At 38.4% G+C, this 27,127-nt stretch overlaps 1 protein-coding gene across 2 annotated transcripts in view; it reads left to right on the plus strand.

The window, feature by feature from the left end:
- The window catches only part of fstl4 (follistatin-like 4), a 495,615-nt gene that overhangs the window by 336,249 nt on the left and 132,239 nt on the right, over positions 1-27,127 (plus strand). For both annotated transcript variants that reach the window (XM_061890530.1, XM_061890531.1), the window contains one exon: positions 13,655-13,845. In XM_061890530.1, the coding sequence (XP_061746514.1) occupies positions 13,655-13,845 (191 nt within the window). The remainder of the gene's footprint in view (positions 1-13,654; positions 13,846-27,127) is intronic.

Raw genomic sequence — 27,127 nt, forward strand, 5'->3', positions numbered from 1 at the left:
TTTGTGGTAAAAGTACGTTATTGTGTTATTTTCAACTGTAAAATATGAAAAACATTTTTTTTTAACGTAAAAGCGAGTTAGCATGATCTACTTTCCTACTTTATTGGCAGTTTTAGAGTAAAAACCCGCTAAACCATGTTAGCATGCCCTCAGTTTTGTGGTAAAAGTACGTTATTGTGTTATTTTCAACTGTAAAATATGAAAAACATTTTTTTTTTAACGTATACGCGAGTTAGCATGATCCACTTTCCTACTTTATTGGCAGTTTTAGAGTAAAAACCCGCTAAACCATGTTAGCATGCCCTCAGCTCAGTTTTGTGGTAAAAGTACGTTATTGTGTTATTTTCAACTGTAAAATATGAAAAACATTTTTTTTTTAACGTATAAGCGAGTTAGCATGATCCACTTTCCTACTTTATTGGTAGTTTTAGAGTAAAAACCCGCTAAACCATGTTACCATGCCCTCAGTTTTGTGGTAAAAGTACGTTATTGTGTTATTTTCAACTGTAAAATATGAAAAACATTTTTTTTTTAACGTATAAGCGAGTTAGCATGATCCACTTTCCTACTTTATTGGCAGTTTTAGAGTAAAAACCCGCTAAACCATGTTAGCATGCCCTCAGTTTTGTGGTAAAAGTACGTTATTGTGTTATTTTCAACTGTAAAATATGAAAAACATTTTTTTTTTAACGTATAAGCGAGTTAGCATGATCCACTTTCCTACTTTATTGGCAGTTTTAGAGTAAAAACCCGCTAAACCATGTTAGCATGCCCTCAGTTTTGTGGTAAATGTACGTTATTGTGTTATTTTCAACTGTAAAATATGTAAAACATTTTTTTTTTAACGTATAAGCGAGTTAGCATGATCCACTTTCCTACTTTATTGGCAGTTTTAGAGTAAAAACCCGCTAAACCATGTTAGCATGCCCTCAGTTTTGTGGTAAAAGTACGTTATTGTGTTATTTTCAACTGTAAAATATGAAAAACATTTTTTTTTAACGTATAAGCGAGTTAGCATGATCCACTTTCCTACTTTATTGGCAGTTTTAGAGTAAAAACCCGCTAAACCATGTTAGCATGCCCTCAGTTTTGTGGTAAATGTACGTTATTGTGTTATTTTCAACTGTAAAATATGTAAAACATTTTTTTTTAACGTATAAGCGAGTTAGCATGATCCACTTTCCTACTTTATTGGCAGTTTTAGAGTAAAAACCCGCTAAACCATGTTAGCATGCCCTCAGTTTTGTGGTAAAAGTACGTTATTGTGTTATTTTCAACTGTAAAATATGAAAAACATTTTTTTTTTAATGTATAAGCGAGTTAGCATGATCCACTTTCCTACTTTATTGGCAGTTTTAGAGTAAAAACCCGCTAAACCATGTTAGCATGCCCTCAGTTTTGTAGTAAAAGTATGTTATTGTGTTATTTTCAACTGTAAAATATGAAAAACATTTTTTTTTTAACGTATAAGCGAGTTAGCATGATCCACTTTCCTACTTTATTGGCAGTTTTAGAGTCAAAACCCGCTAAACCATGTTAGCATGCCCTCAGTTTTGTGGTAAAAGTACGTTATTGTGTTATTTTCAACTGTAAAATATGAAAAACATTTTTTTTTTTAACGTATAAGCGAGTTAGCATGATCCACTTTCCTACTTTATTGTCAGTTTTAGAGTAAAAACCCGCTAAACCATGTTAGCATGCCCTCAGTTTTGTGGTAAAAGTACGTTATTGTGTTATTTTCAACTGTAAAATATGAAAAACATTTTTTTTTAACGTATAAGCGAGTTAGCATGATCCACTTTCCTACTTTATTGGCAGTTTTAGAGTAAAAACCCGCTAAACCATGTTAGCATGCCCTCAGTTTTGTGGTAAAAGTACGTTATTGTGTTATTTTCAACTGTAAAATATGAAAAACATTTTTTTTTAACGTATAAGCGAGTTAGCATGATCCACTTTCCTACTTTATTGGCAGTTTTAGAGTAAAAACCCGCTAAACCATGTTAGCATGCCCTCAGTTTTGTGGTAAAAGTACGTTATTGTGTTTTTTTCAACTGTAAAATATGAAAAACATTTTTTTTTTAACGTATAAGCGAGTTAGCATGATCCACTTTCCTACTTTAATGGCAGTTTTAGAGTAAAAACCCGCTAAACCATGTTAGCATGCCCTCAGTTTTGTGGTAAAAGTACGTTATTGTGTTATTTTCAACTGTAAAATATGAAAAACATTTTTTTTTTAACGTATAAGCGAGTTAGCATGATCCACTTTCCTACTTTATTGGCAGTTTTAGAGTAAAAACCCGCTAAACCATGTTAGCATGCCCTCAGTTTTGTGGTAAAAGTACGTTATTGTGTTATTTTCAACTGTAAAATATGAAAAACATTTTTTTTTTAACGTATAAGCGAGTTAGCATGATCCACTTTCCTACTTTATTGGCAGTTTTAGAGTAAAAACCCGCTAAACCATGTTAGCATGCCCTCAGTTTTGTGGTAAAAGTACGTTATTGTGTTATTTTCAACTGTAAAATATGAAAAACATTTTCTTTTTAACGTATAAGCGAGTTAGCATGATCCACTTTCCTACTTTATTGGCAGTTTTAGAGTAAAAACCCGCTAAACCATGTTAGCATGCCCTCAGTTTTGTGGTAAAAGTACGTTATTGTGTTATTTTCAACTGTAAAATATGAAAAACATTTTTTTTTTAACGTATAAGCGAGTTAGCATGATCCACTTTCCTACTTTATTGGCAGTTTTAGAGTAAAAACCCGCTAAACCATGTTAGCATGCCCTCAGTTTTGTGGTAAAAGTACGTTATTGTGTTATTTTCAACTGTAAAATATGAAAAACATTTTTTTTTAACGTATAAGCGAGTTAGCATGATCCACTTTCCTACTTTATTGGCAGTTTTAGAGTAAAAACCCCCTAAACCATGTTAGCATGCCCTCAGTTGTGTGGTAAAAGTACGTTATTGTGTTATTTTCAACTGTAAAATATGAAAAACATTTTTTTTTTAACGTATAAGCGAGTTAGCATGATCCACTTTCCTACTTTATTGTCAGTTTTAGAGTAAAAACCCGCTAAACCATGTTAGCATGCCCTCAGTTTTGTGGTAAAAGTACGTTATTGTGTTATTTTCAACTGTAAAATATGAAAAACATTTTTTTTTAAACGTATAAGCGAGTTAGCATGATCCACTTTCCTACTTTATTGGCAGTTTTAGAGTAAAAACCCGCTAAACCATGTTAGCATGCCCTCAGTTTTGTGGTAAAAGTACGTTATTGTGTTATTTTCAACTGTAAAATATGAAAAACATTTTTTTTTTAACGTATAAGCGAGTTAGCATGATCCACTTTCCTACTTTATTGGCAGTTTTAGAGTAAAAATCCGCTAAACCATGTTAGCATGCCCTCAGTTTTGTGGTAAAAGTACGTTATTGTGTTATTTTCAACTGTAAAATATGAAAAACATTTTTTTTTAACGTATAAGCGAGTTAGCATGATCCACTTTCCTACTTTATTGGCAGTTTTAGAGTAAAAACCCGCTAAACCATGTTAGCATGCCCTCAGTTTTGTGGTAAAAGTACGTTATTGTGTTATTTTCAACTGTAAAATATGAAAAACATTTTTTTTTTAACGTATAAGCGAGTTAGCATGATCCACTTTCCTACTTTATTGGCAGTTTTAGAGTAAAAACCCGCTAAACCATGTAAGCATGCCCTCAGTTTTGTGGTAAAAGTACGTTATTGTGTTATTTTCAACTGTAAAATATGAAAAACATTTTTTTTTTAACGTATAAGCGAGTTAGCATGATCCACTTTCCTACTTTATTGGCAGTTTTAGAGTAAAAACCCGCTAAACCATGTTAGCATGCCTTCCGTTTGTGGTCAAAAAAATCATGTTTCGAAGTGTAAAACATGAACTACAAGTTGTTTTCAGACTTAAAAAAGTGCCTCTTTTTTTCACGTATTGGCAAATTAGCAATATCCACTTTCCTTCTATAGTGGTGAACATTGGTAATTTAGGGTAAAAACCTGCCAAACCATGTTAGCATGACCTCAGTTTGTAGAAAAAGTATGTTCCTGTGTTATTTTTAAGTGTAAATATGAAATACGATTTTTTTTTTTTTACGTATAAGCGAGTTAGCATGATCCACTTTCCTACTTTAGCTGTAAAAAATTGGAAGTTTTAAAGTAAAAACCCGCTAAAACATGTTAGCATGCCCTCAGTTTTGTGGTAAAAGTACGTTATTGTGTTATTTTCAACTGTAAAATATGAAAAAAAAAATTTTTTTAACGTATAAGCGAGTTAGCATGATCCACTTTCCTACTTTATTGGCAGTTTTAGAGTAAAAACCCGCTAAACCATGTTAGCATGCCCTCAGTTTTGTGGTAAAAGTACGTTATTGTGTTATTTTCAACTGTAAAATATGTAAAACATTTTTTTTTAACGTATAAGCGAGTTAGCATGATCCACTTTCCTACTTTATTGGCAGTTTTAGAGTAAAAACCCACTAAACCATGTTAGCATGCCCTCAGTTTTGTGGTAAAAGTACGTTATTGTGTTATTTTCAACTGTAAAATATGAAAAACATTTTTTTTTTAACGTATTAGCGAGTTAGCATGATCCACTTTCCTACTTTATTGGCAGTTTTAGAGTAAAAACCCGCTAAACCATGTTAGCATGCCCTCAGTTTTGTGGTAAAAGTACGTTATTGTGTTATTTTCAACTGTAAAATATGAAAAACATTTTTTTTTTAACGTATAAGCGAGTTAGCATGATCCACTTTCCTACTTTATTGGCAGTTTTAGAGTAAAAACCCGCTAAACCATGTTAGCATGCCCTCAGTTTTGTGGTAAAAGTACGTTATTGTGTTATTTTCAACTGTAAAATATGAAAAACATTTTTTTTTTAACGTATAAGCGAGTTAGCATGATCCACTTTCCTACTTTATTTGCAGTTTTAGAGTAAAAACCCGCTAAACCATGTTAGCATGCCCTCAGTTTTGTGGTAAAAGTACGTTATTGTGTTATTTTCAACTGTAAAATATGAAAAACATTTTTTTTTTAACGTATAAGCGAGTTAGCATGATCCACTTTCCTACTTTATTGGCAGTTTTAGAGTAAAAACCCGCTAAAACATGTTAGCATGCCCTCAGTTTTGTGGTAAAAGTACGTTATTGTGTTATTTTCAACTGTAAAATATGAAAAACATTTTTTTTTTAACGTATAAGCGAGTTAGCATGATCCACTTTCCTACTTTATTGGCAGTTTTAGAGTAAAAACCCGCTAAAACATGTTAGCATGCCCTCAGTTTTGTGGTAAAAGTACGTTATTGTGTTATTTTCAACTGTAAAATATGAAAAACATTTTTTTTTTAACGTATAAGCGAGTTAGCATGATCCACTTTCCTACTTTATTGGCAGTTTTAGAGTAAAAACCCGCTAAAACATGTTAGCATGCCCTCAGTTTTGTGGTAAAAGTACGTTATTGTGTTATTTTCAACTGTAAAATATGAAAAACATTTTTTTTTTAACGTATAAGCGAGTTAGCATGATCCACTTTCCTACTTTATTGGCAGTTTTAGAGTAAAAAACCGCTAAACCATGTTAGCATGCCCTCAGTTTTGTGGTAAAAGTACGTTATTGTGTTATTTTCAACTGTAAAATATGAAAAACATTTTTTTTTTAACGTATAAGCGAGTTAGCATGATCCACTTTCCTACTTTATTGGCAGTTTTAGAGTAAAAACCCGCTAAACCATGTTAGCATGCCCTCAGTTTTGTGGTAAAAGTACGTTATTGTGTTATTTTCAACTGTAAAATATGAAAAACATTTTTTTTTTAACGTATAAGCGAGTTAGCATGATCCACTTTCCTACTTTATTGGCAGTTTTAGAGTAAAAACCCGCTAAAACATGTTAGCATGCCCTCAGTTTTGTGGTAAAAGTACGTTATTGTGTTATTTTCAACTGTAAAATATGAAAAACATTTTTTTTTTAACGTATAAGCGAGTTAGCATGATCCACTTTCCTACTTTATTGGCAGTTTTAGAGTAAAAACCCGCTAAAACATGTTAGCATTCCCTCAGTTTTGTGGTAAAAGTACGTTATTGTGTTATTTTCAACTGTAAAATATGAAAAACATTTTTTTTTTAACGTATAAGCGAGTTAGCATGATCCACTTTCCTACTTTATTGGCAGTTTTAGAGTAAAAACCCGCTAAAACATGTTAGCATGCCCTCAGTTTTGTGGTAAAAGTACGTTATTGTGTTATTTTCAACTGTAAAATATGAAAAACATTTTTTTTTTAACGTATAAGCGAGTTAGCATGATCCACTTTCCTACTTTATTGGCAGTTTTAGAGTAAAAACCCGCTAAACCATGTTAGCATGCCCTCAGTTTTGTGGTAAAAGTACGTTATTGTGTTATTTTCAACTGTAAAATATGAAAAACATTTTTTTTTTAACGTATAAGCGAGTTAGCATGATCCACTTTCCTACTTTATTGGCAGTTTTAGAGTAAAAACCCGCTAAACCATGTTAGCATGCCCTCAGTTTTGTGGTAAAAGTACGTTATTGTGTTATTTTCAACTGTAAAATATGAAAAACATTTTTTTTTTAACGTATAAGCGAGTTAGCATGATCCACTTTCCTACTTTATTGGCAGTTTTAGAGTAAAAACCCGCTAAACCATGTTAGCATGCCCTCAGTTTTGTGGTAAAAGTACGTTATTGTGTTATTTTCAACTGTCAAATATGAAAAACATTTTTTTTTTAACGTATAAGCGAGTTAGCATGATCCACTTTCCTACTTTATTGGCAGTTTTAGAGTAAAAACCCGCTAAACCATGTTAGCATGCCCTCAGTTTTGTGGTAAAAGTACGTTATTGTGTTATTTTCAACTGTAAAATATGAAAAACATTTTTTTTTTAACGTATAAGCGAGTTAGCATGATCCACTTTCCTACTTTATTGGCAGTTTTAGAGTAAAAACCCGCTAAACCATGTTAGCATGCCCTCAGTTTTGTGGTAAAAGTACGTTATTGTGTTATTTTCAACTGTAAAATATGAAAAACATTTTTTTTTTAACGTATAAGCGAGTTAGCATGATCCACTTTCCTACTTTATTGGCAGTTTTAGAGTAAAAACCCGCTAAACCATGTTAGCATGCCCTCAGTTTTGTGGTAAAAGTACGTTATTGTGTTATTTTCAACTGTAAAATATGAAAAACATTTTTTTTTTAACGTATAAGCGAGTTAGCATGATCCACTTTCCTACTTTATTGTCAGTTTTAGAGTAAAAACCCGCTAAACCATGTTAGCATGCCCTCAGTTTTGTGGTAAAAGTACGTTATTGTGTTATTTTCAACTGTAAAATATGAAAAACATTTTTTTTTTAACGTATAAGCGAGTTAGCATGATCCACTTTCCTACTTTATTGGCAGTTTTAGAGTAAAAACCCGCTAAACCATGTTAGCATGCCCTCAGTTTTGTGGTAAAAGTACGTTATTGTGTTATTTTCAACTGTCAAATATGAAAAACATTTTTTTTTTAACGTATAAGCGAGTTAGCATGATCCACTTTCCTACTTTATTGGCAGTTTTAGAGTAAAAACCCGCTAAAACATGTTAGCATTCCCTCAGTTTTGTGGTAAAAGTACGTTATTGTGTTATTTTCAACTGTAAAATATGAAAAACATTTTTTTTTTAACGTATAAGCGAGTTAGCATGATCCACTTTCCTACTTTATTGGCAGTTTTAGAGTAAAAACCCGCTAAAACATGTTAGCATGCCCTCAGTTTTGTGGTAAAAGTACGTTATTGTGTTATTTTCAACTGTAAAATATGAAAAACATTTTTTTTTTAACGTATAAGCGAGTTAGCATGATCCACTTTCCTACTTTATTGGCAGTTTTAGAGTAAAAACCCGCTAAACCATGTTAGCATGCCCTCAGTTTTGTGGTAAAAGTACGTTATTGTGTTATTTTCAACTGTAAAATATGAAAAACATTTTTTTTTTAACGTATAAGCGAGTTAGCATGATCCACTTTCCTACTTTATTGGCAGTTTTAGAGTAAAAACCCGCTAAACCATGTTAGCATGCCCTCAGTTTTGTGGTAAAAGTACGTTATTGTGTTATTTTCAACTGTAAAATATGAAAAACATTTTTTTTTTAACGTATAAGCGAGTTAGCATGATCCACTTTCCTACTTTATTGGCAGTTTTAGAGTAAAAACCCGCTAAACCATGTTAGCATGCCCTCAGTTTTGTGGTAAAAGTACGTTATTGTGTTATTTTCAACTGTCAAATATGAAAAACATTTTTTTTTTAACGTATAAGCGAGTTAGCATGATCCACTTTCCTACTTTATTGGCAGTTTTAGAGTAAAAACCCGCTAAACCATGTTAGCATGCCCTCAGTTTTGTGGTAAAAGTACGTTATTGTGTTATTTTCAACTGTAAAATATGAAAAACATTTTTTTTTTAACGTATAAGCGAGTTAGCATGATCCACTTTCCTACTTTATTGGCAGTTTTAGAGTAAAAACCCGCTAAACCATGTTAGCATGCCCTCAGTTTTGTGGTAAAAGTACGTTATTGTGTTATTTTCAACTGTAAAATATGAAAAACATTTTTTTTTTAACGTATAAGCGAGTTAGCATGATCCACTTTCCTACTTTATTGGCAGTTTTAGAGTAAAAACCCGCTAAACCATGTTAGCATGCCCTCAGTTTTGTGGTAAAAGTACGTTATTGTGTTATTTTCAACTGTAAAATATGAAAAACATTTTTGTTTTAACGTATAAGCGAGTTAGCATGATCCACTTTCCTACTTTATTGTCAGTTTTAGAGTAAAAACCCGCTAAACCATGTTAGCATGCCCTCAGTTTTGTGGTAAAAGTACGTTATTGTGTTATTTTCAACTGTAAAATATGAAAAACCTTTTTTTTTTTAACGTATAAGCGAGTTAGCATGATCCACTTTCCTACTTTATTGGCAGTTTTAGAGTAAAAACCCGCTAAACCATGTTAGCATGCCCTCAGTTTTGTGGTAAAAGTACGTTATTGTGTTATTTTCAACTGTAAAATATGAAAAACATTTTTTTTTAACGTATAAGCGAGTTAGCATGATCCACTTTCCTACTTTATTGGCAGTTTTAGAGTAAAAACCCGCTAAACCATGTTAGCATGCCCTCAGTTTTGTGGTAAAAGTACGTTATTGTGTTATTTTCAACTGTAAAATATGAAAAACATTTTTTTTTTAACGTATAAGCGAGTTAGCATGATCCACTTTCCTACTTTATTGTCAGTTTTAGAGTAAAAACCCGCTGAACCATGTTAGCATGCCCTCAGTTTTGTGGTAAAAGTACGTTATTGTGTTATTTTCAACTGTAAAATATGAAAAACATTTTTTTTTTAACGTATAAGCGAGTTAGCATGATCCACTTTCCTACTTTATTGGCAGTTTTAGAGTAAAAACCCGCTAAACCATGTTAGCATGCCCTCAGTTTTGTGGTAAAAGTACGTTATTGTGTTATTTTCAACTGTAAAGTATGAAAAACTTTTTTTTTTTAACGTATAAGCGAGTTAGCATGATCCACTTTCCTACTTTATTGGCAGTTTTAGAGTAAAAACCCGCTAAACCATGTTAGCATGCCCTCAGTTTTGTGGTAAAAGTACGTTATTGTGTTATTTTCAACTGTAAAATATGAAAAACATTTTTTTTTTAACGTATAAGCGAGTTAGCATGATCCACTTTCCTACTTTATTGGCAGTTTTAGAGTAAAAACCCGCTAAACCATGTTAGCATGCCCTCAGTTTTGTGGTAAAAGTACGTTATTGTGTTATTTTCAACTGTAAAATATGAAAAACATTTTTTTTTTTAACGTATAAGCGAGTTAGCATGATCCACTTTCCTACTTTATTGGCAGTTTTAGAGTAAAAACCCGCTAAACCATGTTAGCATGCCCTCAGTTTTGTGGTAAAAGTACGTTATTGTGTTATTTTCAACTGTAAAATATGAAAAACATTTTTTTTTTAACGTATAAGCGAGTTAGCATGATCCACTTTCCTACTTTATTGGCAGTTTTAGAGTAAAAACCCGCTAAACCATGTTAGCATGCCCTCAGTTTTGTGGTAAAAGTACGTTATTGTGTTATTTTCAACTGTAAAATATGAAAAACATTTTTTTTTTAACGTATAAGCGAGTTAGCATGATCCACTTTCTTACTTTATTGGCAGTTTTAGAGTAAAACCCCGCTAAACCATGTTAGCATGCCCTCAGTTTTGTGGTAAAAGTACGTTATTGTGTTATTTTCAACTGTAAAATATGAAAAACATTTTTTTTTTAACGTATAAGCGAGTTAGCATGATCCACTTTCCTACTTTATTGGCAGTTTTAGAGTAAAAACCCGCTAAACCATGTTAGCATGCCCTCAGTTTTGTGGTAAAAGTACGTTATTGTGTTATTTTCAACTGTAAAATATGAAAAACATTTTTTTTTAACGTATAAGCGAGTTAGCATGATCCACTTTCCTACTTTATTGTCAGTTTTAGAGTAAAAACCCGCTAAACCATGTTAGCATGCCCTCAGTTTTGTGGTAAAAGTACGTTATTGTGTTATTTTCAACTGTAAAATATGAAAAACATTTTTTTTTAACGTATAAGCGAGTAAGCATGATCCACTTTCCTACTTTATTGGCAGTTTTAGAGTAAAAACCCGCTAAACCATGTTAGCATGCCCTCAGTTTTGTGGTAAATGTACGTTATTGTGTTATTTTCAACTGTAAAATATGTAAAACATTTTTTTTTAACGTATAAGCGAGTTAGCATGATCCACTTTCCTGCTTTATTGGCAGTTTTAGAGTAAAAACCCGCTAAACCTTGTTAGCATGCCCTCAGTTTTGTGGTAAAAGTACGTTATTGTGTTATTTTCAACTGTAAAATATGAAAAAAAAAAATTTTAACGTATAAGCGAGTTAGCATGATCCACTTTCCTACTTCATTGGCAGTTTTAGAGTAAAAACCCGCTAAACCATGTTAGCATGCCCTCAGTTTTGTGGTAAAAGTACGTTATTGTGTTATTTTCAACTGTAAAATATGAAAAACATTTTTTTTTTAACGTATAAGCGAGTTAGCATGATCCACTTTCCTACTTTATTGGCAGTTTTAGAGTAAAACCCCGCTAAACCATGTTAGCATGCCTTCCGTTTGTGGTCAAAAAAATCATGTTTTGAAGTGTAAAACATGAACTACAAGCTGTTTTGTCGACTCCAAAAGTGCACACAAAGCATATTTTGCCAAAAGGCAGGCATGCGGTGCTCTGAGGTCACGGCTGATTTGATAGCAGGTCACCCTGAGCTTGATTCACAGCAGGGAAACCTTTTGTTTGTCAGCGAGCGTGCACGTACCCGTAAAGATATGCGCATGTTTAACGGGAACAGCGGGAGGCGGGGTTTGAACCTGTGACACCTCTCTAAGTCCGCCTCCAACTGTTAAACTCCCATTATTGCTCGGCAATGATTAGCGTCGGAAGTTACGGCGCCGCCAGCCGGGATTAGGAGGGGGCGTGGACGTCAGGAAGCTTTAGTGGAAGCATGAAAAGATGACTGACACCGGTGGAAAACATTCCCCCCCGCCGACGCCCGGCGTTTTATTTACTGTGACACTATCGAGTCCCGGCATGCGGCGGACACGTTTGGCTCCCGTAATTGATTCGGAAAAGCGCGGGCGATTATAATTGGTGGCCTCTTTAACCCTCCCGCCCCATAACATCCTGGCGGGGGGGCGAATGAAGAGCTGACATCTGCTGGCGATGAGAAGGTAATCCCGTCACAACAACAAAAGCATCTTGAGAGGCTCCTAATGTCCGTGTTTACCTTTTGTCTTCATGGGATTACCGCTAATTCATTGGAGAAGCTGGCGGAGTCTGCAAAATAAATGCAAGCGCACGCGATCAACTGCTGTCCATCTGACATGGACTTGTTTCTTCAGCATTGTCCACAGGTTTGAGTCAGGACTAAAAACTTCATTCTAGCCGGATTTAGCCATACCACTTTTGACATGTGTTTGGGGTCATTGTCCTGTTGGAACACCCAACCGCGCCCAAGACCCAACCTCCGGGCTGAGGATTTTAGCTTGTCCTGAAGAATTTGGACGTAATCTTCCTTTTTCCTTGTCCCATTTAGTCTCTGTAAAGCACCAGTTCCATTGGCAGCAAAACAGGCCTAAAGCATGATACTACCACCACCATGCTTGACGGTAGGTGTGGTGTTCCTGGGATTAAAGGCCTCACCTTTTCTCCTCCAAACATATTGCTGGGTATCGTGGCCAAACAGCTCAATTTTTGTTCCATCTGACATTGCTTAACACATCTGCGGTCCCCTCCGAGGTTTCTCATTGTCATATTGGGTTGAGTTTTTCTTTGCCCTGATGTGAGATCTGAGTCGAGGATGTCACTGTGGCTTGTGCAGCCCTTTGAGACACTCCTGATTTAGGGCCATATAAGTAAACATTGATTGATTGATGATTATAATACCAACCCTGTTTCCATATGAGTTGGGAAATTGTGTTAGATGAAAATATAAACAGAATACATTTTCAACCCATGTTCAGTCGAATATGCTACACGGACCACCACATGGGCTCAGGAACACTTCAGAAAACCGCTGTCACGAAGTACAGTTGGTCGCTACATCTGTAAGTGCAAGTTAAAGCTCTACTATGCAAAGCGAAAGCCATTTATCAACAACATCCAGAAACGCCGCCGGCTTTTCTGGGCCCGAGATCATCTAAGATGGACTGATGCAAAGTGGAAAAGTGTTATGTGGTCTGACGAGTCTACATTTCAAATTGTTTTTGGAAATATTCGACATCGTGTCATCCGGAGCATAGGGGAAGCGAACCATCCAGACTGTTATCGATGCAAAGTTCAAAAGCCAAATGGTATGGGGGTGCATGAGTGCCCAAGGCATGGGTAACTTACACATCTGTGAAGGCACCATTAATGCTGAAAGGTACATACAGGTTTTGGAACCACATATGCTGCCATCTAAGAGCCGTCTTTTTCATGGACGCCCCTGCTTATTTCAGCAAGACAATGCAAAGCCACATTCAGCACGTGTTACGACAGCGTGGCTTCGTAAAAAAAGAGAGCGGGTACTTCTGCAGTCCAGACCTGTCTCCCATCGAAAATGTGTGGCGCATTTTAAAGCGTAAAATACGACAGCGGAGACCCCGGACTGTTGAACGACTGAAGCTCTACATAAAACAAAAATGGGACGGAATTCCACTTTCAAAGCTTCAACAATTAGTTTTCTCAGTTCCCAAACGTTTATTGAGTGTTGTTAAAAGAAAATGTGATGCAACACAGTGGTGAACATGCCCTTTCCCAACTACTTTGGCACATGTTGCAGCCATGAAATTCTAAGTTAATTATTATTTGCAAAAAAATATATGAAGTTTATGAGTTTGAACATCAAATATGTTGTCTTTGTAGTGCATTCAATTGAATATGGGTTGAAAAGGATTTGCATATCATTGTGTTCCGTTTATATTTACATCTAACACAATTTCCCAACTCCTATGGAAACGGAGTTTGTAGTTAAGGTTTATTTGCAATGAGTGAGACCCCTCATTCAGTCGCTTGTGTTGTTGTTTTTTTGCATGTCAGGCAACGCTTGCACCATGTCAGAGTACAACCGTCTGAAGAGCACGCTGATGGACATGAAGACCACGGCCCGGAACGCCGGCGAGTGGAACCAGCAGAGGAACATGGATGAGAAGAGGGTGCTGGCGGAGACCATGTTCAAATACCTGGACATGGACCGAGATGGACGACTGGTCAGCGAGGAGCTCGAGAAGGTTAGTTTTTTTTTAGTTATTAATCATTATTGGGATATTTACAATGCGATAATGATCGGATTTTGTGCTTGGAACAAAAATTAGAGCGGTAAATTAGCACCTCCACGTCCGGCTCTGAGGTGGAATACCATCTCTAGGTTGGGGATTAGATCCTGACCCAAGTGGAGGAGTTCAAGAATCTTCGAGTGTTGTCTATGAGAGAGGGATGGATTTGTGCGGCGTCCACATTAATGTTGACTCTGCGTCGGTCCGAGCTGAGCCAAAAGGCAAAGCTCTCAATTTACCTGAAGATCGACGTTCCTACGCTCAACTTGAGCCCTGAGCTTAGGATAGTGAGCAAAAGGACGAGAACACGGCTCTACCTTACGGACTGGGTAAGGCGCTCCGTCATCCGGGAGGAACTCGGAGTACACCTTCACATTAATAGGAGCCGGGTGAAGTAGTTCTAGCATCTTCTTTGCCCGGTCAGGTGGTCAGACAGGGAAAGACCTGTTTAAAAAAAATAATAATAAAATAATGTCATGTGTTTGTGATAATGTTCTGGTTATTTATGTTCTATTTTGTATTTGACTCCATTGTGCACTCTTGTTTGTTTTTGCCACCATGACTACCAATTAGTTTGCACCTGTCATGTCACGCACCTGGTTCATTTGGACTCATGCACCTGTTAATCGCTGCACCTATTTAAGCCTGTAGTTGCCAGGCAGTCAGCCTGGCGACATCACCCTCCATCGCCTCCTACGCACCCTATCCATGCTGATGGTCCACGTTCCTTTCCCGACGCCCGTTCGTTATTCATGCCCGGTCAGGTGGTCAGACAGGGAAAGACCAGTGTAAAAAAAATGTGTTTGTGATCATGTTCTGGTTAGTTATGTTCTATTTTGTATTTGACTCCATTAGTGCCGGTCATTGTGCACTCTTGTTTGTTTTTGCCACCATGACTACCAATTAGTTCGCACCTGTCATTTCATGCACCTGGTTCATTTGGACTCATGCACCTGTTAATCGCTGCACCTATTTAAGCCTGTAGTTGCCAGGCAGTCAGCCTGGCGACATCACCCTCCATCACCTCCAACGCACCCTATCCATGCTGATGATCCACGTTCCTTTCCCAACGCCTGTTCGTTATTCATGCCCGGTCAGGTGGTCAGACAGGGAAAGACTAGTGTAAAAAAATTGTGTTTGTGATCAAGTTCTGGTTACTTATGTTTTTAGTTTTTGACTCCATTAGTTCCGGTCATTGTGCACTCTTGTTTGTTTTTGCCACCATTGCTACCAATTAGTTTGCACCTGTCATGTCACGCACCTGGTTCATTTGGACTCATGCACCTGTTAAACGCTGCACCTATTTAAGCCTGTAGTTGCCAGGCAGTCAGCCTGGCGACATCACCCTCCATCGCCTCCTACGCACCCTATCCATGCTGATGGTCCACGTTCCTTTCCCGACGCCCGTTCGTTATTCATGCCCGGTCGGGTGGTCAGACAGGGAAAGACCAGTGTAAAAAAAATGTGTTTGTGATCATGTTCTGGTTATTTATGTTCTATTTTGTATTTGACTCCATTAGTGCCGGTCATTGTGCACTCTTGTTTGTTTTTGCCACCATGATTACCAATTAGTTTGCACCTGTCATGTCACGCAACTGGTTCATTTGGACTCATGCACCTGTTAATCGCTGCACCTATTTAAGCCTGTAGTTGCCAGGCAGTCAGCCTGGCGACATCACCCTCCATCGCCTCCTACGCACCCTATCCATGCTGATGGTCCACGTTCCTTTCCCGACGCCCGTTCGTTATTCATGCCCGGTCAGGTGGTCAGACAGGGAAAGACCAGTTTAAAAAATAAAAATAATGTCATGTGTTCGTGATCATGTTCTGTTTAGTTATTTTGTTTTTGACTTCATTAGTTCCGGTCATTTTGCACTCTTGTTTGTTTTTGCCACCATGACTACCAATTAGTTCGCACCTGTCCTTTCATGCACCTGGTTCATTTGGACTCATGCACTTGTTAATCACTGCACCTATTTAAGCCTGTAGTTGCCAGGCAGTCAGCCTGGCGACATCACCCTCCATCGCCTCCTACGCACCCTATCCATGCTGATGGTCCACGTTCCTTTCCCGACGCCCGTTCGTTATTCATGCCCGGTCAGGTGGTCAGACAGGGAAAGACCAGTTTAAAAAATAAAAATAATGTCATGTGTTCGTGATCATGTTCTGTTTAGTTACTTTGTTTTTGACTTCATTAGTTCCGGTCATTTTGCACTCTTGTTTGTTTTTGCCACCATGACTACCAATTAGTTCGCACCTGTCCTTTCATGCACCTGGTTCATTTGGACTCATGCACCTGTTAATCGCTGCACCTATTTAAGCCTGTAGTTGCCAGGCAGTTAGCCTGGCGACATCACCCTCCATCGCCTCCTACGCACCCTATCCATGCTGATGGTCCACGTTCCTTTCCCGACGCCCGTTCGTTATTCATGCCCGGTCGGGTGGTCAGACAGGGAAAGACCAGTGTAAAAAATAATGTTTGTGATTAAGTTCTAGTTAGTTATGTTCTATTTTGTATTTGACTCCATTAGTGCCGGTCATTGTGCACTCTTGTTTGTTTTTGCCACCATGACTACCAATTAGTTTGCACCTGTCATGTCACGCACCTGGTTCATTTGGACTCATGCACCTGTTAATCGCTGCACCTATTTAAGCCTGTAGTTGCCAGGCAGTCAGCCTGGCGACATCACCCTCCATCGCCTCCTATGCACCCTATCCATGCTGATGGTCCACGTTCCTTTCCCGATGCCCGTTCGTTATTCATGCCCGGCCAGGTGGTCAGACAGGGAAAGACCAGTTTAAAAAATAAAAATAATGTCATGTGTTCGTGATCATGTTCTGTTTAGTTATTTTGTTTTTGACTTCATTAGTTCCGGTCATTTTGCACTCTTGTTTGTTTTTGCCACCATGACTACCAATTAGTTCGCACCTGTCATTTCATGCACCTGGTTCATTTGGACTCATGCACCTGTTAATCACTGCACCTATTTAAGCCTGTAGTTGCCAGGCAGTCAGCCTGGCGACATCACCCTCCATCACCTCCAATGCACCCTATCCATGCTGATGGTCCACGTTCCTTTCCCAACGCCTGTTCGTTATTCATGCCCGGTCAGGTGGTCAGACAGGGAAAGACCAGTGTAAAAAAAATGTGTTTGTGATCATGTTCTGGTTAGTTATGTTCTATTTTGTATTTGACTCCATTAGTTCCGGTCATTGTGCACTCTTGTTTGTTTTTGCCACCCTGACTACCAATTAGTTTGCACCTGTCATGTCACGCACCTGGTTCATTTGGACTCATGCACCTATTAATCGCTGCACCTATTTAAGCCTGTAGTTGCCAGGCAGTCAGCCTGGCGACATCACCCTCCATCGCCTCCTATGCACCCTATCCATGCTGATGGTCCACGTTCCTTTCCCGACGCCCGTTCGTTATTCATGCCCGGCCAGGTGGTCAGACAGGGAAACACCAGTTTAAAAAATAAAAATAATGTCATGTGTTCGTGATCATGTTCTGTTTAGTTATTTTGTTTTTGACTTCATTAGTTCCGGTCATTTTGCACTCTTGTTTGTTTTTGCCACCATGACTACCAATTAGTTTGCACCTGTCCTTTAATGCACCTGGTTCATTTGGACTCATGCACTTGTTAATCGCTGCACCTATTTAAGCCTGTGGTTGCCAGGCAGTCAGCCTGGCGAAATCACACTCCATCTCCTCCTACGCACCCTATCCATGCTGATGATCCACGTTCCTTTCCCGACGCCCGTTCGTTATTCATGCCCGGTCGGGTGGTCAGACAGGGAAAGACCAGTGTAAAAAAAATGTGTTTGTGATCATGTTCTGGTTAGTTATGTTCTATTTTGTATTTGACTCCATTAGTGCCGGTCATTGTGCACTCTTGTTTGTTTTTGCCACCATGACTACCAATTAGTTTGCACCTGTCATGTCACGCAACTGGCTTATTTGGACTCATGCACCTGTTAATCGCTGCACCTATTTAAGCCTGTAGTTGCCAGGCAGTCAGCCTGGCGACATCACTCTCCATCGCCTCCTACGCACCCTATCCATGCTGATGGTCCACGTTCCTTTCCCGACGCCCGTTCGTTATTCATGCCCGGCCAGGTGGTCAGACAGGGAAAGACCAGTGTAAAAAATAATGTTTGTGATTAAGTTCTAGTTAGTTATGTTCTATTTTGTATTTGACTCCATTAGTTCCGGTCATTGTGCACTCTTGTTTGTTTTTGCCACCATTACTACCAATTAGTTTGCACCTGTCATGTCACGCACCTGGTTCATTTGGACTCATGCACCTGTTAATCGCTGCACCTATTTAAGCCTGTAGTTGCCAGGCAGTTAGCCTGGCGACATCACCCTCCATCGCCTCCTACGCACCCTATCCATGCTGATGGTCCACGTTCCTTTCCCGACGCCCGTTCGTTATTCATGCCCGGCCAGGTGGTCAGACAGGGAAAGACCAGTGTAAAAATAATGTTTGTGATTAAGTTCTAGTTAGTTATGTTCTATTTTGTATTTGACTCCATTAGTTCCGGTCATTGTGCACTCGTTTGTTTTTGCCACCATGACTACCAATTAGTTTGCACCTGTCATGTCACGCACCTGGTTTATTTGGACTCATGCACCTATTAATCGCTGCACCTATTTAAGCCTGTAGTTGCCAGGCAGTCAGCCTGGCGACATCGCCCTCCATCGCCTCCTACGCACCCTATCCATGCTGATGGTCCACGTTCCTTTCCCGACGCCCGTTCGTTATTCATGCCCGGTCAGGTGGTCAGACAGGGAAAGACCAGTTTAAAAAATAAAAATAATGTCATGTGTTCGTGATCATGTTCTGTTTAGTTATTTTGTTTTTGACCTTATTAGTTCCGGTCATTTTGCACTCTTGTTTGTTTTTGCCACCATGACTACCAATTAGTTCGCACCTGTCCTTTCATGCACCTGGTTCATTTGGACTCATGCACTTGTTAATCACTGCACCTATTTAAGCCTGTAGTTGCCAGGCAGTCAGCCTGGCGAAATCACACTCCATCTCCTCCTACGCACCCTATCCATGCTGATGGTCCACGTTCCTTTCCCGACGCCCGTTCGTTATTCATGCCCGGTCGGGTGGTCAGACAGGGAAAGACCAGTGTAAAAAATAATGTTTGTGATTAAGTTCTAGTTAGTTATGTTCTATTTTGTATTTGACTCCATTAGTTCCGGTCATTGTGCACTCTTGTTTGTTTTTGCCACCATGACTACCAATTAGTTTGCACCTGTCATGTCACGCACCTCGTTCATTTGGACTCATGCACCTATTAATCGCTGCACCTATTTAAGCCTGTAGTTGCCAGGCAGTCAGCCTGGCGACATCACCCTCCATCGCCTCCTATGCACCCTATCCATGCTGATGATCCACGTTCCTTTCCCGACGCCCGTTCGTTATTCATGCCATAGTGCAAGTTATGTTTTACGTCCATAGTTTTGTCTTAGTGCAAGTTTTTTAAGGGCCAAGTTTTTGTACCTCCTCTGTGAGCGCTTTTCGTTTGTACCTTTTTTGAGTTATTCATTAAAAGATGTCCTTACCTTCACGCCGTGTCCGCTCCAATCGCTTTGCACTACGGGAAAACAAACCACACCGTAGTCCACGTTTTGACAAATAAAATAAGATAAATACATTAGAAACATTTTCCTGAATAAAAAAGAAAGTAAAACAATATTAAAACAATTACATAGAAACGAGTAATTAATGAAAATGAGTAAAATTAACTGTTAAAGGTTAGTACTATTCGTGTGTGCTTACCGACTGTATCCCTTGCAGACTATTATGTTCTATATTGTAGGAACCAGAATATTAATAACAGAAAGAAACAACCCTTTTGTGTGAATGAGTGTAAATGGGGTAGGGAGCTTTTTTTGGGGTTGGTGCACTAATTGTAAGTGTATATTTTGTTTTTTATGTTGATTTAATAATACAAAAATAAAAAAAAACCTTTTGGACAGCCTTTCCAGAAGAGATGAAGCTGTAATAGCTGCAAAAGGTGGACCCACATCATATTGAACCCTACGGGTTAGGAATGGAATAGCACTTCAAGTTCATATGTGAGTCAAGGTGTCAAACCACACCATAGTCCCAGTCATGACAGTTTCCTGCGTATTTTGAGTTCGAATAATTAAATAATGTTCCTACCTTCAAGCCTTGTCCAGCATAGTCAAATTGCATCCCGGGAGAACAATCCTCGCAACAAGCTGCGACCCCCCCCCCCCCCCGTCACGACACAAAGCAGGTGGCCAAATACTTTTGGTATTATTGTGTAACTTTGTATGAGTAAACTGATAACAACAGCAGTGTATTTTCCATGCTGTCTCATATGTGAGTCAAGGTGTCATGTTCTGTGGTCTGAATTATGTTTTATTATTTTTTGTTAGTTTTTGGACTCCATTAGTTCCTGTTTGCGCTCCCTTGTTGGTTTTAGTTTCCATCCATCCATCCATTTTCTACCGCTTATTCCCTTTTGGGGTCGTGGGGGGCGCTGGCGCCTATCTCAGCTACAATCGGGCGGAAGGCGGGGTACACCCTGGACAAGTCGGCACCTCATCGCAGGGCCAACACAGATAGACAGACAACGTTCACACTCACATTCACACACTAGGGCCAATTTAGTGTTGCCAATCAACCTATCCCCAGGTGCATGTCTTTGGAAGTGGGAGGAGGCCGGAGTACCCAGAGGGAACCCACGCATTCACGGAGAGAACATGCAAACTCCACACAGGAAGATCCCGAGCCTGGATTTGAACCCAGGACTGCAGGAACTTCGTAATGTCACCGTGAAGCCCTTTTAGTTTCCATGACGACTAATTAGTTTCACCTCTCTCGTGTTTGGATCACGCACCTGCTCTAATCAGAGACTATTATTTAAGCCTGTTTTGACTTTTCTTGCCATAGATCATGCTGTTCGATTCATGCCGTGTCCATTAAGTCTTTTTGTTTCATGTCCATAGTTCTGGCTATTTGTTTCAAGCCACAGTTCATTGAGATTTTTTTCATGTTTTTAGTTTCATGTTTCATGTCTATAGTTTATGCTAAGTCTTAGCTTTTGTTTCTGTCATGTTTTGTGGTCACGTTCTGTTTTGTTTTGGATTCATTGGGCACTCTTGTTTGTTTTCTCACCATGCCAACCCATCATTTTTCACCTGTTATGTGTTCACGACTCACGCACCTGTCATCACTGCACCTATTTAAGCCTGTAGTTGCCAGGCAGTCAGCCTGGCGACATAACCTTCGACTAACCCTCAACACACCCTTGTTATCCATGCCGAAGATCCATGTTCCTTTTCCGTTCCAAGTAATTTTTTTTGTTATTCATGCCATAGTGCAAGTTTTGTTTTATGTCCATAGTTTTGCTTTAGTGCAAGTTTTTGTTTTCATAGCCAAGTTTTGAACATCCGCTGAGAGCGCCTTTTGTTTGTTCTGCTTTATAGTAAAATTGAAATATGTCATTACCTTCGCGTCGTGTCCGGTCCAATCGCTTTGCACCACGGGAAAACAAACCAAACCATAGTCCAAGTCATGGCAGTTTCCTGCGTAAAGCTGTTCCTTCGCCTTGAGTGTTTTTTGAAGTGCTTTGAGTTTGAATAATATAATCAGGGGTGTCCAAAGTGCGACCCGCAGCTAATCGTTTACATTCTGCAAAAATTGCAAAATTGATAGTATTGCAAAAATTAACAAAAACATTTTTTTTTTTAAAGTGGAATGAGGTGAAATCTGATGAGGAAAAAGTTGACGCGAAGCTGCCATGCAGGCAGTTTTTTTTTCCCTTTTGTGTTTATTTTCTTTTTTTTTCCATTGCTCAAAAAAAAAAAAAGGACAAAAAAATGTATGTTATAATGAAATATTGTTTAGAAATTATCACTTTAAAATGTTTGATGTGGAAAAAATATTGCATATGTTGGGTGGTTGCCGTATAAAAACATCAACGTTTTGACAAAAGAACATAAAACAAACAAAATAATAGTTCAAACTTAAAATCGACAGATATATCGGAAGAAATTTAAGTGTTAAAAGCAAAAAAAACAAAAAACTAATAAAAATGTATCACTTTATGAGTGGGGAACATTTTGGATCTCAAATATATTTAGTAGGATTTTATTTAACTTTTCACTGTGATTACTAGAAAAATATTAAATAATTAAAATCAATGGTGTCCTGCATTATTGATCTTTGAGGGCTTTAATTGCTAAATAAAGGAACTCTCCTGAAGGAATCAATAAAGTACTATCTATCCATCTAATTACTGCATATTTCAGTTTTACTATAAAAAACAAAGTTGTCTTTGACAGAAAAGGCATAAAACCTTATTTGTTTGACTTTATATCAACCTCAAGTTGATATAGATTTACTGTAAGCATTAAATAATAATAATAATTTGACTTATTTTTAAAATTTTAGTGAACACTCCTGAAGGAATCAATAAAGTACTATCTAACCATCTAATTACTGCATATTTCAGTTTTACTATAAAAAACAATGTTGTCTTTGACAGAAAAGGCATAAAACCTTATTTGTTTGACTTTATATCAACCTCAAGTTGATATAGATTTACTGTAAGCATTAAATAATAATAATAATTTGACTTATTTTTAAAATTTTAGTGAACACTCCTGAAGGAATCAATAAAGTACTATCTATCCATCTAATTACTGCATATTTCAGTTTTACTATAAAAAACAAAGTTGTCTTTGACAGAAAAGGCATAAAACCTTATTTGTTTGACTTTATATCAACCTCAAGTTGATATAGATTTACTGTAAGCATTAAATAATAATAATAATTTGACTTATTTTTAAAATTTTAGTGAACACTCCTGAAGGAATCAATAAAGTACTATCTAACCATCTAATTACTGCATATTTCAGTTTTACTATAAAAAACAATGTTGTCTTTGACAGAAAAGGCATAAAACCTTATTTGTTTGACTTTATATCAACCTCAAGTTGATATAGATTTACTGTAAGCATTAAATAATAATAATAATTTGACTTATTTTTAAAATTTTAGTGAACACTCCTGAAGGAATCAATAAAGTACTATCTATCCATCTAATTACTGCATATTTCAGTTTTACTATAAAAAACAATGTTGTCTTTGACAGAAAAGGCATAAAACCTGATTATAGAGATTTACTGTAAGCGTTAAATAAATAAAAAATATTAATGATTTGACTTATTTTTAACATTTTAGTGACTGAGGCCCTCTATTTTCCCCAGGAGCCCCAAGGGAAAAAAAAAATCCATATATTTTGTTAGGGTTTGAAAATGAAATATATCAAAATGCTTAAATTTTTCCGTTGCGGCCCTCCGCGGAAAAAGTTTGGAAACCCTTGAATTAAATAATGTTCCTACCTCAAAGCCTTGTCCAGCATAGTCCGTTTGCATCCCGGGAGAACAATCCTGACACAAGGCAGGTGGCCAAATACTTTTGGCAATATGGTGTATCTTTGTTGACAACGTCTCGTCAATTTTCATAAACTCCTGGCATTTTCCCCCTCTTTGATTAAATGCCGTGCGTCAATAATTAGTCTCGCATTTTTCATCCCCCCCACAAACAAAAACAAATCCGCAGCGTTGAAGTTGCAAATTGAATAAAACGCTGCCAAATAGAAATAAATAAATAAGACTTTGCAGTAATTAATCTTCCGTCACCACGCCTGTTTAAAATTAAAACAACTCAGAGTGATTTATGGCCCGACTTCTGGAAGCAGGAATGAAAAAAAAAAATAATAATAACATAATCTTTTTATTCCTGCCGAGCTTCTATGGAGACGCAAAAAAAAAAAAGATAGGCATCAGCTCGTCGCGAACGTAGGAAAAATAAAGGCGATCGCGTCATGCGGAGACGCGGATAATTCTTTTAGTCGACAGAGAAATATCAATTGAAGTATAAATTCCAGCCGTGCCTCCAGTCACAGATATGAGCGCGGATGGTCTTCGGGAAAAAGTTTCATTCTGGGGCTATCAGCCATCACGCGGAAGGCTGCAGGCGAAGGAAGACATTCTTTATCGCGTGCAGGAGATAAACATAAAGCGCTTTAACTTTGTAAATCATAACTCAATTTGATCACTTTGAGCACAAAAGCATGACTAAAAAACAGTTTAAGAACGTGTCTCAAAGTGCAATTGCAAGAAATTGAGGGATTTCAACATCTACCTTCTACCATAATTGTCAGAGTTAGTTGTTGACAAACCCCAGGATGCAGAGATAAAGGCAGGCATGGACTGAGAAAATAGGATTGAATTTAAAACACTAGGACAAAAAACAAACAGAGGGTGCAAACAAAAAAGCCCGCACGTGGGCGGATAACAAATAAAAAGGCCTCGCGTGGAAGCTAGCAGGTATCTAGCAGGAAAACAGAAGTTGTACGTGTGATAAGAAAAACTGGAAGCAGGGAACAAAAAACAGTAAGCTACAAACATCTGACAAAATATAGCTTACCGCTACGCTGCAAAGATACGACAAGACACGACAGGAGCGATAGTACCGTACACGAGAGCGACATCGACAAATCAGTAATCCAGCATGGGAAGACATGTCTAAATAGGAGCGGACTGATTGACACCAGGTGTGGCCATGTGCCAATCAGCCGCAGCTGAAGGGGAACACAGCACTCAGGGAGACAGACAGGAAACCAACAAAATCAGAGCGCTGACAGGAAACACTGCACACGCAGAGGAAACAAAGACAAATGCAGAGGAAAAAACTAAAACATAGTCAAACTGTCAGACGCAATTCTGAAAATAATATCATCAAAAGGTTCAGGGAATTTGGAGAAATCACTCCACGTAAGCGGCATGGCCGGAAACCAACATTGAATGACTGTGACCTTCGATCCCTAAGACGGCACTGTGTCAAAAACCGACATTAATCTCTAAAGGATATCACCACATGGGCTCAGGAACACTTCAGAAAACCACTGTCACTAAAAACAGATTGTCACTACATCTGTACGTGCAAGTTAAAGCTCTACTATGCAAAGTGAAAGCCCTTTATCAACAACATCCAGAAACGCCGCCGGCTTCTCTGGGCCCGAGATCATCTAAGATGGACTGGTGTAAAGCGGAAAATTGTTCTGTGGGCTTACGAGTCCACATTTCAAATTGTTTTTGGAAATATTCGACATCGTGTCATCCGGACCAAAGGGGAAGCGAAACATCCAGACTGTTATCGACGCAAAGTTCAAAAGCCAGCATCCGTGATGGTATGGGGGTGCATTAGTGCCCAAGGCATGGGTAACTTACACATCTGTGAAGGCACCATTAATGCTGAAAGGTACATACAGGTTTTGGAACAACATATGCTGCTATCTAAGCGTCGTCTTTTTCATGGACGCCCCTGCTTATTTCAGCAAGACAATGCCAAGCCACATTCAGCAGGTGTTGCAACAGTGTGGCTTCGTAAAAAAAGAGTGCAGGTACTTTCCTGGCCAGCCTGCAGTCTCCCATCAAAAATGTGTGGCGCATTATGACGCGTAAAATACGACAGCGGAGACCCCGGACTGTTGAAGGACTGAAGCTCTACATAAAACAAGAATGGGAAAGAATTCCACTTTCAAAGCTTCAACAATTAGTTTCTTCAGTTCCCAAATGTTTATTGAGTGTTGTTAAAAGAAAAGGTGATGTAACACAGTGGTGAACATGCCCTTTCCCAACTACATTGGCAGGTGTTGCAGCTGTGAAATTCTAAGTTAATTTTTATTTGCACAAAAAAAATATAGTTTATGAGTTTGAACATCAAATATCTTGTCTTTGTAGCGCATTCAACTAAATATGGGTTGAAAATGATTCACAATTTCCCAACTCATATGGAAACGGGGTTTGTACTGTAGATTCTACCGCAGGCAACGGACAAACTGCCACCGGCTGAGTGGAGATCCAGGGTTTTAGTCTGGTAGTTGATTAGCAACAGGTGGGCTCGGATGACTGGCTGCACACCTGGTACTAATGACAGGGTTGCAGACTTACAGACACAAGACAGGAGGGGAGTCTGAAAACAAGAGGGCGAAAAAAAAGCAGGAGAACTGCCCTCGTGACAGTTGCACTACTTAATATCAGCGGTGCGATACCGATATTGATCCGATGCGATATTGGCAGGATAAACACGCTGCAGGACTGCTTGCATCGCAGATGATATCACTCACACACACACACACACACACACACACACACATTAACATGCTGTATGACTGCTTGTAACACACATACAAACATGCTGCAAGACTGTTTGTATCGCACATGATGTCCCACACAAGTAAACACGCTGTGGGACTGTTTGTATCGCACATGATATCACACACAAACATGCTGAAGGACTGCTTGTATTGGACATGATATCCCAAACAAGTAAACAAGCTGTGGGACTGCTTATATCGCACATGATATCAAACACAAGTGAACATGCTGCACAACTGCTTGTATTGCACATGATATCACGCAAACACGCTGCAAAACTGCTGGCATTGCACACGATATTACACACGCAAACACGCTGTGGGACTGTTTGTATCGCACATGATGTCCCACACAAGTAAACACGCTGTGGGACTGCTTGTATTGCACATGATATCACACACGCAAAAAAGCTGCGGGACTGCTTGCATCGCACATGATATCCCACACAAACATGCTGAAGGACTGCTTGTATTGCACATGATATCACACACAAGTAAACACGCTGCAGGACTGCTTGTATCACACATATCCCACACAAGTAAACACGCTGTGGGACTGCTTATATTGCACATGATATCCCACACAAACATGCTGAAGGACTGCTTGTATTGCACATGATATCCCACACAAGTAAACACGCTGCAGGACTGCTTGTATCACACATATCCCACACAAGTAAACACGCTGTGGGACTGCTTATATTGCACATGATATCCCACACAAACATGCTGAAGGACTGCTTGTATTGCACATGATATCCCACACAAGTAAACACGCTGCAGGACTGCTTGTATCACACATATCACACACAAGTAAACAAGCTGTGGGACTGCTTATATTGCACATGATATCACACACAAGTGAACACCTTGCCCAACTGCTTGTATTGCACATGATATCACGCAAACACGCTGCAAAACTGCTGGCATTGCACATGATATCACACACGCAAACACGCTGTGGGACTGCTTGTATTGCACATGATATCACACACGTAAAAATGCTGCAGGACTGCGT

Source organism: Nerophis ophidion, linkage group LG28 (assembly GCF_033978795.1).
Source record: "Nerophis ophidion isolate RoL-2023_Sa linkage group LG28, RoL_Noph_v1.0, whole genome shotgun sequence".
In the NCBI taxonomy this organism is placed as follows: domain Eukaryota; kingdom Metazoa; phylum Chordata; class Actinopteri; order Syngnathiformes; family Syngnathidae; genus Nerophis; species Nerophis ophidion.